The sequence below is a fragment of the Macaca mulatta genome, chromosome 3 (assembly GCF_049350105.2).
Source record: "Macaca mulatta isolate MMU2019108-1 chromosome 3, T2T-MMU8v2.0, whole genome shotgun sequence".
NCBI lineage: Eukaryota > Metazoa > Chordata > Mammalia > Primates > Cercopithecidae > Macaca > Macaca mulatta.
In genome coordinates, this window is record NC_133408.1 from 142,177,775 (window position 1) to 142,191,838 (window position 14,064).

A 14,064-nucleotide genomic window follows, 5' to 3' on the forward strand; every position below is an offset into this window, starting at 1 on the left:
TTCCCAAAGTGTGGGAATTATAGGTGTGAGCTACCATGCCCGGCTGAGATTACCATTGAATCAATTTTTATTAGTTCATTCTATATCTGTATACTTACAGGATATATATTTCCTGAAGAAAGTTGCCAATGGTGAATATCAAGTTAGCTAGTTATTTTTATATATTGTATATTTTTATCCTGGCCTATATATTTTTCTAAGCTTGTGGACCAATCCTGAGGGAGGTATTTACCCAAAGTGTGTTTATTTGCTTTTTAGTTATTGCTAATTGGAAAGTATCTATAGATTTAACTTACAGAGTTACATAGGGTTTTAGTTAAAAGCATCCATGATCTCAGACCTCAACAGGTTTTAGATCTAAGATACATTTATTCCATTGCACACATCTATGGCCCAAGATATTGATAAACAGTCTAGGGAGCAGCAGTCAAATGCCTGTTTTCTCCTGGTTCTGTAGTTGATCACAGTGTGCCCTGTAATAGTTTTTAGTTTGAACTAAGGAGTAATTGTTTTGCTTGTTTAGTTCCTTAAAATGAGTATTTGTGCAGTATATAGTATGGGTGTATTTAAAGTTTTTTAAAGATGAAAATTTTTCCAATATTTAAAAAAATTATGCCAAGCCACACCAGAGCTGCTTATTCTATAGATGGACCTAATATTACCTCCTTAGGTTAGAGATCAGGGTAAAAAAGTTTAAGAACTTAATGGAAAAACTAAAGTAACTTCAGAACTAGACATATATACTATTCATACTTAAGTCGTATAAGTTTGAGATTTTTGTGGAAAATTTTCATGCATTTTTCTAATCGTTAATCTATTGATCAAAGCCAGTAAATAAAACTTTTCTGAAGATTAAGAGTTAGAAAGTAGAGAGGAAAGGCCAATATACTGAGGTTGTTAGCTCGACTAATTCCCTTCCTACCTAAAAGTGGGATTTGTAAGTGATTTGGAGAAGTCTCAGAGGGTCTTAATGACTGCATGTGTGTGGCAGTGAGCCTTGAGGAATGAGGGCCAATGAGCCATGTGGTCATCTCTATCTCTTGGATCTTTAAGTAAATTCCTTCAGATCCTCCCCTCCCTGAACAATCCACCTGTCATGGTCTAAGATTATAATAAGCCTAGAACAACTACTGGAGTGTGACTGCCCTCAGATTATCCGCCTTCAGTGCTGGGTTTTGGAGAATGAGGAGAACCATGAAATCTAGAAGTCTGAAGATGCCCACTTACCAGTTTCAGGTCACTGAAAATTTAGTGTGTTACATAGTCACTGCCTTGGGTGGAGTTCCAGTTCTTTGTTTAACATTCTCTGGCTTCTTGTTCTCTCTTTGCAGGACACAGCAAGACCTTCACTACTTCTCTTGAGAATGTTGGCTCACACGTGACAAAGGGCATTACTTTTCTCAACCTTGGTGAGTGATGGAGAGATCACACCCCCTGCTCTGAACACTTCTTCCTGGGCATGATATACCTCGGCCTTCTATACTATCCCATTTCTCATGCGTCTTTGAGACTTGGATTGTGATGACAGTCAATGACCCACTTGAAGTCTGACAAGAGAAGATTTTCTCTGGAACACACCCCTCCCTCTCAACTCCTTAGCCTTTGGCTTGAAAGGGTTGGGGGATGTATCTTCCCTTTTTAGAGAACCTAGGCTGTGAGCTTTCTTATGTTTTTTGGTAGCAGCCTAAAAAGCCATTTGTTAGCATAAAAATGATGACTTGTATGAGATATTCCCAAATAGCCCATGAGAAATAATGCATCATATTATCCCTTGATTATAGAGAGGACAGGGGCCCCTGGGAAATTGTCTATTTCCTGTTGCTAATCTTGAAAAGCTTCCAAGTCCCATTAATGATTTATGGATCAGCTTGAGTTGTTTTCACTGAGTAAATATGGTGAAGGGAACCTGAGTATAATGAAGAAAATAAAGAAAGGGTTTGTTGTACCTCCCGCCTGAAAGCTGCTTTTCCATGCCAGTTGGGATGTGGGGCACAAAGTTTAGCACAAGACTAAGTAATGCTTTACTTGCTTGCATATGGAACATGGCATATGGAACATTTCCTTTAAAAAAGGAGCTTCAGGTTTAGAGCATGTAATTCTTTGATATCTTTTTCCATCCCTATTCCACAGTCCATCTACTGTCATGACGCATGTTTGGGAGAGTGCAATGTGAGGAAACTGAGCAAAGTGATTTTTATTTTGAATGCTACTATTGATGAGGTTGGATACTTACGCTGAGTGGGCCAGTATGGGCAAATTTTAAACATGATGTCTGAATTTGTGGGAAATTGCCTTAGGGAAGCCTGGTTCTACTGCTTTCTGTGATGAGAGAGATAAATATTATAGAAGGTTTCCTGGGTCTGGGACTTGATTCTTATCAGCAATGCTTTATCAGCATCCCATCTCAAGAGTGATGTGGGAAACTTTCCACTAAGAAAACAGCACTTTGGGAGGGCAAAGGTATCCTTCCTTTTTTCACCCCTGGGAATGACTTGCAAAGGGCAGGCAAGATTTAATCTGTGGTCTTCAGCATGTGGAGAGGCCAGAAATACAAGCTTGTAAAAATAGGCTATTTTTCACATGTTGTCTTTCCTTCTTAAGCACGTTTTATAGGCACAAAATCATAGCCCAGTTTAAAACTGCTCTACAGGTAATTTTTATGACAACAATATTGTTTTTTTTGAGTAATATATTTTTGGCTACTAACTACATGCAATTTCCCTGGACTGTCACCCTATTAAAATGGGCTAATATTGATGAAAATATTAAAGAATAACTTTTTGAAATTTTCCATGAACCCCAAACACTTCTATATAAGAAAGATATATTTATAAGTAAGGAGCTACTATTTATTTAATGAGTACTATATGTTAAGTATTTTAGTTGTTATCTTGTTCCCTACAGCAATTCTGATTGGTGATATTATCCCCATTTTACAGATAACGAAACTGAGGCTCAGAAGGAGTGAGCTCTGTGCTCAGGCTTACTTCAGTGTCTTTTATCAGGGACCCTAGATTATTCTTAGTTTTTTTTTTTTTTGAGATGGAGTCTTGTTCTGTCGCCCAGGGTGGGGTGCAGTGGCGCGATTTCGGCTCACTGCAACCTCTGCCTCCCGGGTTCAAGCAATTCTCTGCCTCAGCTTCCCAAGTAGCTGGGATTACAGGTGTGCGCCACCATGCCTGGCTAATTATTTTGTATTTTTAGTAGAGACAGGCTGGTCTTGAACTCCTGACCTCGTGATCCACCAGCCTTGGCCTCCCAAAGTGCTGGGATTACAGGTGTGAGCCAGTGCGCTTGGCCTATTAATAGTTTCTTTAAACATTTTGTTATTTTGTTTTCTTAGCATTTTATTTCAACTAAAACTTTATCAAGTATTTTGTTTAGAGGTGTTGTTTTAGTATTTTTCTCTAATGCAATCCAGAATAAACTGAGAGAAAATGAAGTGAAATGATCCCATCAGTCACCCACATGGTATGCAACATAACTGCCCAAACTAGAAAAGATAATTAGTGTTGTCAGTGTTACAATCCTAGAGTACTTAATTTAAACATATTTATTCATAGAATTTGATTTTTATCTTATAGCATTTTTGATATATTTTTAAAAATGTAAAACTTTAGTCTAAATGTTTTCAAACATTAAAGTTTTAACTAAATATAGGTGATTAAATTATTTTCTTGAAATTATAAGAATTAAAGTGTCCATTTTACATGTGGCGTATGAGTGTACATATAGCTTCTGCTTATGTGTGGTACATTTTCTTCTCCATATAAGATCTTTATTAGAAAAGTCAGCAAATAAAATATAATAAATTGATACAGAGTTCTTTCATCAAATCTTCCTAGCAAACTTTTTGTTTGTTTGTTTGAGACAGGATCTTGCTGTGTTTCCCAGGCTGGAGTACAGTGGTATGATCTTGGCTCACTTCAACCTCTGGCTTCTGGGCTCAAACTATCCTCCCTCCTCAGCCTCCTGAGTAGCTGGGATTACAGGCACATGCCGCCATGCCCAGCTAATTTTTTGTATTTTTCCTAGAGATGGGGTTTTGCCAGGCTATCCAGGCTGGTCTTGAACTCCTGACCTCAAGTAATCCACCTGCCTCAGCCTCCCAAAGTGCTGGGATTACAGGCATGAGCCACCGTGCCCAGCCAATAAAAATAATACCCTACCTTATTTTGTTTTTAACTGACAAATAGTAATTGTATATATTTATGGAGTACAATGTGGTGTTTTGATACCTGTATACATTGTGGAATGATCAAATCGGGCTAGTTAGCATATCCTGTATTCGTTTATTGTTGCTGTAACAAATTTTTTATTTTTTATTTTTTATTTTTTATTTTATTTTATTTTTTTTGAGACGGAGTCTCGCTCTGTCGCCCAGGCTGGAGTGCAGTGGCCGGATCTCCGCTCACTGCAAGCTCCACCTCCTGGGTTCGCGCAATTCTCCTGCCTCAGCCTCCTGAGCAGCTGGGACTACAGGCGCCTGCCACCTCGCCCGGCTTATTTTTTTTGTATTTTTAGTAGAGACGGGGTTTCACCGTGTTAGCCAGGATGGTCTCGATCTCCTGACCTCGTGATCCGCCCGTCTCAGCCTCCCAAAGTGCTGGGATTACAGGCTTGAGAGTTTCAGACACCACAGACGTTCTCTTAAAGTTCTGTAAAGTTGGAAGTTTGAAATGAGTCTTGAAGGGGCTAAACCAAAGTGTGGGCAGGACTGGTGCCTTCTGGAGGCTCCAGGGAAGAATTTGTTCCTTGCGTCTTCCCTCCAGCCTCTAGTGCAAGCTTGTCCAACCCTTGGTCCATGGGCTGCACATAACCCAGTATGGCTTGAATGTGGCCCAACACAGATCTGTAAACTTTCTTAAAACATTGTTTTTGAGATTTTAATTTTTAAATTTTTTTAGCTTATCAGTTGTCAGTGTATTTTATGTGTGACCCAAGGCAGTTCTTCTCCCCAGTGTGGCCCAGGGAAGTCAAAAGTTTGGACACCCCTGACTAGAGGCTAGTATTTCTTGGCTTGTGGCCCCTTCATTCCAACTACTTTCCTCATCGTATGGTCGTCTTCTCTTCTCTAGTCAAATCTCCATCTCATAAGGATTTTTGTGCCTACCTGTGTCTACCTGGATATTCCAGGATAGTCTCCCCATCTCGAGATCCTAGTCACATCTGCAAGGTCTCTTTTACCCTATTCACAGGTTCTGGGGATTAGCACGTGCATATCTTCAGGAGCCATCATTCAGCCTACCACAGATACTACTGACCCTTTTGGTGAGACAATAATTCCCTGATCATTGAGGGACTGAACATCCATCACTGGAGCCCACTCACCAAATGCCAAATAGGAATCTCCCTCTCCCTGCCTCAGTGATGTGGCAACCCAAATCAGGGTCATATATTTTCAAATGCCACCTCCCCACGGATATAGTGCCATCCTAATTAACTAGTTAAGTGGTACAGCTGGGAGGTAACTAGGTCATTTGATGCCGATACCTTTTCATTATGTCCCACTATATTCTTGTTTGTGTTTTTGCTGGTAAAGTGTTGCCATAATAAGATGATTGCCACCATTCGTGCTAGGCGCTTTAGCATCATTTAATCCACGTTGACTGAAAGGACACTTCTAAGTCAACTGGTTTGAGTTCTGTATCCTCTTTCCTTTCCACAGAACGCCTTCTATGCAAATGATTAGCATGTGTTCCTTCACTTCTCAGGAAAAGGAGTCTAGCTGGCTCACTTATAATCTAAATGTTCCATCTATATAAAATTACTACTGTGTGAATTTCTGTTTTTTAAGATCCTAGAAAAAGTATTGGCAAGGGCTACTTCCACCCTTCCATTCTCCAGAAACCTGTTTTTTTATACCTTGTCTCCATCTGAGTACAAATGTTCTTGGTACAAAAATATCTAGTGCAGGGATCGAAGGTGTGAATTCTAGTCAGCTTGATATGCGAGGAAATAAATTAGTACTTCACAAAGTGTCAGTGTGTCTGCAGAGATTGTTCTGATGAATATTGATTTAAAGGTTTTCTAAACAAAATGCTCCTGCTGCTGCTGCTGATGATGATGATCAGTGGACGAACATGGGCAACAAAATTTTAGAGCTTCCCCAAACTGGCAGAAATTATGAAGAAAATTCCCAATATAAGCTATTTCCAGCCTACCAGATTAAGGAATAATTCATGTTGCTTGATATTTTTTATTCTAATTTGCTCTGAGGTCATTTAGATTCACATAAAGCCACAAATCACTTAGAAACAAAACTGCAGGTATAAATTAAGATAACCATGGCTAAATATCTGAAGAAAATTAGCCGAAGATAGAAATAAATGAGGTTTACCTAGTAAGAGAAATGTGGCTGGTCGTGGTAGCTCATGCCTGTAATCCCAGCACTCTGGGAGGCTGAAGCAGGAGGGTTGCTTGAGCCCAGGATCAAGACCAGCCTGGGCAATATGGTGAGACTCCATCTCTATAAAAATAGAAAATATTAGTGGGGTGTTGGGGGCACAGGCCTGTAGTCCCAGCTACTTGGGAGGCTGAGGTGGGGAGGATCACTTGAGCCCAGGAGTTTGAGGCTGCAGTGGGCCGACATCACGCCACCGCAACTCCAGCCTGGGTGACAGAGTGAGACTCTGTCTCAAAAAAAATAAAAAATAAAAAGGCCGGGCGCGGTGGCTCAAGCCTGTAATCCCAGCACTTTGGGAGGCTGAGACGGGTGGATCACGAGGTCAGGAGATCAAGACCATCCTGGCTAACACGGTGAAACCCCGTCTCTAAAAAAAAAATACAAAAATAGTCCCAGCTACTTGGGAGGCTGAGGCAGGAGAATGGCATAAACCCAGGAGGCGGAACTTGCAATGAGCCGAGATCCGGTCACTGCACTCCAGCCTGGGCGACACAGCGAGACTCTGCCTCAAAAAAAAAAAAAAAAAAAAAAAAAAAAAAAAAAAAAAAAAAAAGGACTGTCATTAGATAGCTTATTAAATTGGTAAAACTTTTGCCTTTTGAAATATTCAGAGAAAGGCAGGGATAATGTGACGTTCTGTACCTGTGCAGCTCTTACCACATGTAGATGATGTAAATCTTTCTCTTCTATAGACTATTATGTGGCTGTTTACTTACCTGGTCATTTCTTCCACCTACTTAATGTTCAACATCCAGACCTGATCTGCCACAGTCTTTTTCTGACAGGTACGGTTATAGTTTTTCTCTTGTAGAGATGGCCTATTTGAGTTTGTTTTGACTTTAATAATTTATGTTTGGGTGAAAGGAGGTTCTTTTGTTTGCTGATCTACTTTTTTTTTTTTTTTTGGCCAGGAAATAATGAAATGATTGATATGCTACCTCATTGCCCTTTACAGTCATTGTCAGGGTCCCTGGTACTGGATTGTTGTTCTGGAAAGCTCTATAGAGCACTGCTCAGCCAGTCATCTTTATTACAGCTTCTGCAGAACACCCGCTTAGACTGTGAGAAGATGGCCGCGTTGCACTGTGCGCTCTACTGCGGTCAAGGCACGCGGTTCCTGGAAGGCCAGGTGAGAAGATAGCTCATGTTTTAAAATGTACAGATAGACGACACTGAACCTATTTATTTTGTGGTTGAAAATGGTCACCGGGCGCAGTGTCTCATGCCTGTAATCCCAGCACTTTGGGAGGCTGAGGCGGGCGGATCACCTGAGGTCAGGAGTTCGAGACCAGCCTCAACATGGAGAAACCCTCTCTCTACTAAAAATACAAAATTAGCCAGGCATGGTGGTGCATGCCTGTAATCCCAGCTACTTGGGAGGCTGAGGCAGGAGAATTGCTTGAACCTGGGAGGTGGAGGTTGCAGTGAGCCGAGATCGCGCCATTGCACTCCAGCCTGGGCGACAAGAACGAAACTCTGTCTCAAAAAAAAAAAAAGAAAGAAAATGGTCAGGAGTTATTTTTATTTAGTTACAATTAATTGAGGTGTATGGCCTTTCTGCTGACATCATCGTCTTTTGTGTTGCTTTTTTATGGATCCCTACCAGGTCTCAGACTCAGGGTGTTTCTGTTCTTTTGGGTACTCCCTTTTCCATATTGGGAATAAATGTTTAGCTGTGTCAGTAACATTTCAATGAAGAGCTCCATAAATAATGCGCTTCTTAAATATCTACTTTTTTTCTTGGTCTGTATTTGATCTATAATTATCAAAAGGACTAAAATCTGTGGCAGATTATTTATTACATTTATAATAAAAATAGCTTACATTTGTATTTCACATTAGAGTTTATTAAGTTTATCCACACACTTTCTGTGTTATTTTACAGCTATCCTGTGAAGTCAGAGAAATCTCCTTATCAGATGTAGTTAAGATCAATGAGTGGCTGGTTAACTACAAAAAAAAAAAAAAAAAGAGAGACATTAGACATTTTATTTTAACCTAAAACATTAAAATGTACATTATTCACCTATGCTTTGACTCAAGCCTTTCTTCGTGCATCTGCTAATTGAAGTGCAACATCATTTTTCTTGCATAAAAGCACTAGTAATGAGTTACCTCTAACTTCTTGTTACTTTTTAAAAATTTTTATGTCTAAGGATATAGTGATTTAAAGACCCTTACAAAGCAATCTGTGTATACCAGGCATTTTTTAACCCAATCTTTTTAGTTGTTTCCCCTGAACCTAGTTTTCTAGTGTTTTAGAGACATGCCTTTGACTCTTTCCAAAACATTCAACTTTTACTGCCCCAATGACACTCTCTGCATCCACATTTTACTTGTCTGTAGTAATATTGTATTACCTAATTTTGAAAATAAGTACAATAGCATAAACAGGTTTTGAATAAAACAGCTTACTGGTAGGAGCAGAAGTGCAAGTGTGCACCATAGCTAGGTGTGTCTTATATTATCTGTCAGTGCTGAGATGGCAAACATTCCTCCAGCAGGTGAGGATGATTATGGAGATGAGAGAGTTGATGGTAGAGCAAGAATTATCCCTCCTCGGAAGACAGTACAGTGATGCTCACAAAGGTTAACTGGTATGTCCGTATTCACACTGAGGACCCAGCTGGAATTCACACCCAGCTCTGCTGCCTCCAAGCCTAGTGGTTTTGTTTTGCTTTTTTTCCTGGATCCCACAGCTCTTTCCACTGGTGCTTTGCTATAACATAACCTATTCTTGCGCAAACGTTAGGTTGAAGAACGTTTATTTGGTTCCCAGCCAAGGAGATTTATTTAAAAGATGTATGAAAAGGATCTCACTTATAATATGCTGTTTTACCTACCCAGAATTGCATTATGTATCTTGAAGATAGTGTAGAAGTGAGTATATTCTTAGGCAATTCTAAAATAGGTATAGAATGCAAAAGCTTCATGTATATTTGTACTTCTTTGGTAGTGGAGGCAGAGAGCAGATTTAAATACCAACAGAGTTTTGTCTGACTTTTTAAAGATTATTCAATGGATTTCTGAGAATGTCTCTGCCTGCCATTCATTTGACCTCATTCAGGAATTTATAATTGGTAAGTGTTGCTGATATTGCACCTTAAGTTGAATACTTGACCTTTTTGCTTGAGGGAAAGCAGTAAGTTGATAATGAATGCCTCAACCTGTCCAAATGCTGCTTAGGAGCACATTAAAAAAAAAGAAAAAAACTCTATCGGAGTCAGCAGCTAATTAAATTTCATTCTCTTGTGGTTTTCTAAGAAGCTATGGCTGTACAGAGATTGATGAGATACAAGATAGGATCTTGATTCTATAACCTTATTAGTGATTTTTTTTTCCAGTAAGATGTAACTTTCTTAGCCCAGTTTTTTGTTGGCTGGTTTCGTATGAAGTGACATAATGTCATTTGGGTAGATATAGTACTAAGTTATTGTTCTCATTGTAAAAAGCAGAACCTGAAAATTTTAGTCAGTAGATAAAATCATAATGGTTACCATTTTGAGGATGAGGGATAAGACAATGAAAACTTTGTTGGTTTGCTTGTTTTGGTTGAATTACAATGCTGTCATCATCTTATTAAACCACATCTTTTTTCCCCCATTTAAAAAAAATCTACTCAGCTTCTTCATATTGGAGTGTATATTCAGAGACAAGTAACATGGACAAACTATTGCCACATTCCTCAGTGCTCACTTGGAATACAGTAAGTTAACACTGTGTATGCTGTGTGCAAATAAAATCAACTCCCAGTTGTGGGTCAGTTGTTGGACACCCCTCTTATAGTCATCAGGGTCGTGATTTCACTACTGTTTTGACTGATAAAGAACCGAGTTGTTTTTTTTTTTCTTTTTTTGGCAGAAAAGTAATAGCCAATCCCTGCTATTGGCCAAAAGTATTTGTATAAAAACAGTAAAACCGAAGGAGCAGGTAAACAGGGTATTTATTATTCTTCCTGTTACCAGGCAGAACTAAACCTCTATCATGGTATTTTTATTTTCTAAGTGACTAGAGTGGATTACGATATGTACTAGGTTTATGTAAGTGAGGAATGGGTGCATTGCTGCTATTATACTTGGTAGATAAGGACCTTCATGACCTCTTTTTCCTGCCCCATTAAAAAATCTGTAATAACTCTAGAGCTTCAGGATCAGTAAAAGTCAGCAATCTTAGGCACACTCACCCCAATTGACTTTTTCTCCCTGTCGGTTCAGACTCCCTCCTTTTAAATTAGGATGTGTTGAGCTAAAACACTGCTCATTTTCTCTTGAATATGGTACAGTAGACAGAGCTTTGCTGGCCCAGCAAGTGAAAACCATGCATAGGCTGTGCCTGAAAAAGTTCTGCCTCTTGTTTCTTATTTAGATATTAGAACTACATGTTTGCTTTTGAGGCAGAAGTTTATATCAAAAAGGTATTTAGAAAAATAAGTCAAATTTAACACAGTCATAGGAAAAGATGTACTAGGATAAATGGTGACACTTTATGTTTAGACCCTGTCTAAGTATAGTCCTTAAAAAAGATGTATCAAGTGTGTTTGATTACTTTCCAAAGTTTTGGTATGCACAGTGGCAGTACTTTCCTAAAGGCCTTTTCTTTGTCTTTTACTGTCATAGTTATTAGATTTTTATGCCTCACCTTAGAATTTAAGGGAAAGGCCTGAGCTTGTTCCCGCTCTAGGTGCCCACTTTTTTCTTTCGGAACACATGTGAATAGACATGCAGACCCTGTGGTCATACGACAGGAAGTCTGCAGGTTACACCACCCTGGAGTCAGGAAATGCACATCTCCGCTCCCTCCCTTACCAACCCCCCACTGTTATGTCCTGTGTTCAAAGTGTCCAGGAGGCAGTTGGGACCACTGGTTCCCAGGGTTGTGTTAAAAGACTGAGCCACATGTTAACTGGATGTGGTGTGAGAATATCACCTTGAGGGTAACGCTTCTCTTTTGCACTTCTCAAGATTGTGTAGGGCGGAGCAGCTATTGTGGACACGCACAGGGTGACATCAGTAAGTCCCACAAGAAGAGCGATATAAAGAAACCTGTGGTTATAACCTCCCTGTACTGAACTAATCTTGGAGTTTGCCATGTTGCTTTAAACTTCTTGTGATTGGACTAGGTTACCTTAAAGATCTCTTCTAATCTTGAAAAATCTATGAGTCTATGCTTATCATTAGCTATGATGTAAATCATTTATTTTTCTCTAATCTGCAAATGTTCTTAATGCTACAACCTTAATAAAAAGCTGCCACAGGAGAAAACATGGACTTCACACTTTTGTAGGAGACAACTGACTTGGATTTTTTAAGATAATAGAAAATATGATGCCCTTACAAATAGATAATCCTGAATTATGTTTTGCAAACAACTATACCTCTTTTAAAATGCCATTTATAACCTAAAACCATAATGAAATTTTAATGTTTTTTTTTGAGGTATCCTCTGTAGTGATAAATGAAGCTCACAATAGATTCTTATCACAGCTTTCAACTGTCACAATGAAGAACTTAGTTGTTTGCATGTTCTGAAAATGTATTTCTCTGTCACTGTGATACCTTTTTTTACAGGGATATTCTGTATCAGTAAAATCTCGATCATTTAAATTCTAGACAAATATCAACTTTTATTTCTACATTACATCTCGTAAAATATTTTCTTATATACTTACCTACTTTTTTTAAGGAAATGGAAGCTGATTTGACCAGATGAGAGGCTACTTACATAATTAACATACAGATACACTTTTCAAAGTAATAGTGAATAAAGGGCAATCTTGAAAGTTTATCATTTCATTAAATTTCTGTTTTAACGCTCACTAGTTAGCAGAATGCTATCATTTGCCCTTCTTGAAATGAATTGTTCACTTTTCAGATTTGCCATGATGATAGCGCTGCACAAACTTTTTTTTTTCTTTAGAGATGGAGTCTTGCTCTGTCATCCAGGCTGGAGTGCAATGGCACAATCTCAGCTCATTGCAACCTCCACCTCCCAGGCTCAAGTGATTCTCCTGCCTCAGCCTCCTGAGTTGCTGGAAATACAGGCACCCGCCACCATGCCTGGCTAATTTTTTTGTTTTTTAGTAGAGACGGGGTTTCACCATGTTGGCCAGGCTGGTCTCCAACTCCTGATCTAAAGTGATCTGCCAGCCTTGGCCTCCCAAAGTTCTGGGATTACAGGTGCGAGCCACTGCACCTGGCTGCTGCAAAAACTTTTTTATGGGGAGCTCTTACCTCTGAAATTACAGAGGACAGTGAGGTACAGAACAATTATCCAGCCAAGTCATGCAAGAATTCCGTTAGTCTTGGTTCCTTCTAGTGAGGTAGGGGCCAACTATAATACATTTAAGTGAAAGAAGAGAGGAAGGAGTATTGATAATGAAACATTTCCTCTTTATCATTACATTTGGTGCAAACATAATTTGCCTCATTTGTTCTTTAATAGAAATGTATAAAAATACCCTATTTGCTCTCTATTTCTTTGTAATTGTCTTTTCCTTTCGTTTAGAGACCCTGTCAACTATTACAATTGTGACTTTAAAGAATACGTTCCTTCTGGAGGCAAGAGATAGGCTAGGCTATATTCACTGTTATTTATGTGCTCCAAGGTTTATTTAAAGTAGAGGTTAGAAACTGGAAGCTGCCCTTAGCTTCTTTCTGTGCAGAAAACACTCCCTGAAAGCTTGAGCTAGTGGTACCTCATACACTGAGCAGTGGTGTGTGTGTTTTTTTCCCCACTATAGGAAATTCCTGGAATAACTCTTGTGACAGAAGACATTGCATTGCCTTTTATGAAGGTAGGTCCCTTAGAGCAAGAAACGAAAGTACAGACACATGATTAAAGCTCTGCTGCCTGAGTATTATGGTGGTTCCAAAAGGGATTGCAAATTGGCTGGGGCGGGGAGGGCGAGGCACTAGGGTGGGTTTTCTGGAGAATCCTTCCTACATGGGTGAGTGATCACTGAGTATGATAGTATGGCAATTCTCAGGAATGCTCTTTGAAGAAGGAAGTTTCCTGAAGATAGAAGAGAATTACGGTGCTCAACTTAAACCTTCCAAAACTGTGCCTCAGGCCAGGCTGTACTAGGGAGGTCTGGTAGATGATCTTTAGAGAGGCTGGTAGCTGCTTTTACTTTATTTGCACAACTATTACTCCCTCAAAATGAGTGCGTGCGCGCGCGCGCACACACACACACACACACACACACACACACACACACACACACAGAATTTCCAGTCTTAAAACCATTAAGTAATGTGGGCTAGGATTATCTAATTTCCTTCTGGTTCTAAAAACAGCTTTTTTGTTTCTCAAGAGTGATCTGTATTGGCCCACTACGTGGTCTCCATCAACCTCTGAACATTAAGCTGTAGCTGTTAGTGTCTTTCTGCAACCTGGTGGCTTCAGAATAGTTTCGGAGTACCATATGAGAATGGGGTGCAGTGAGTAGAAAATAATATGTATGTCGTTAAAACTAGGGGGAGTATTTTAGTGCAGTTTCCTTGAAGCTCCTTTGTTGTTTTTGGCATTTGGCATTGCCTCCTGTTAATCATAGCTTGATGTAGACTGGGAAATCTCAACTTCTGGCAGCAGGGAGCTCCGGGTGCTGATGCCTTTTATTTCCATTTGATTCTTTTGTATCTGTGAAGGGCAAGCTAGGC

The 14,064-nt window shown here is 39.5% G+C and overlaps 2 protein-coding genes across 9 annotated transcripts in view; one reads left to right on the plus strand and one right to left on the minus strand.

Annotated features, from left to right (window-relative positions):
- GSAP (gamma-secretase activating protein) overlaps positions 1 to 14,064 on the plus strand; it is a 105,091-nt gene that overhangs the window by 55,725 nt on the left and 35,302 nt on the right. For all 6 annotated transcript variants that reach the window (XM_001083448.5, XM_028846141.2, XM_077997125.1 and 3 more), the window contains 6 exons: positions 1,332 to 1,409; positions 7,099 to 7,191; positions 7,318 to 7,535; positions 9,417 to 9,486; positions 10,030 to 10,112; positions 13,146 to 13,199. In XM_001083448.5, coding sequence (XP_001083448.1) covers positions 1,332 to 1,409; positions 7,099 to 7,191; positions 7,318 to 7,535; positions 9,417 to 9,486; positions 10,030 to 10,112; positions 13,146 to 13,199 — 596 coding nt within the window. The remainder of the gene's footprint in view (positions 1 to 1,331; positions 1,410 to 7,098; positions 7,192 to 7,317; positions 7,536 to 9,416; positions 9,487 to 10,029; positions 10,113 to 13,145; positions 13,200 to 14,064) is intronic.
- CCDC146 (coiled-coil domain containing 146) overlaps positions 8,189 to 14,064 on the minus strand; it is a 251,767-nt gene continuing 245,891 nt past the window's right edge. For all 3 annotated transcript variants that reach the window (XM_077997122.1, XM_077997119.1, XM_015134198.3), the window contains one exon: positions 8,189 to 8,356. In XM_077997122.1, coding sequence (XP_077853248.1) covers positions 8,261 to 8,356 — 96 coding nt within the window. In that variant the 3' untranslated portion in view covers positions 8,189 to 8,260. The remainder of the gene's footprint in view (positions 8,357 to 14,064) is intronic.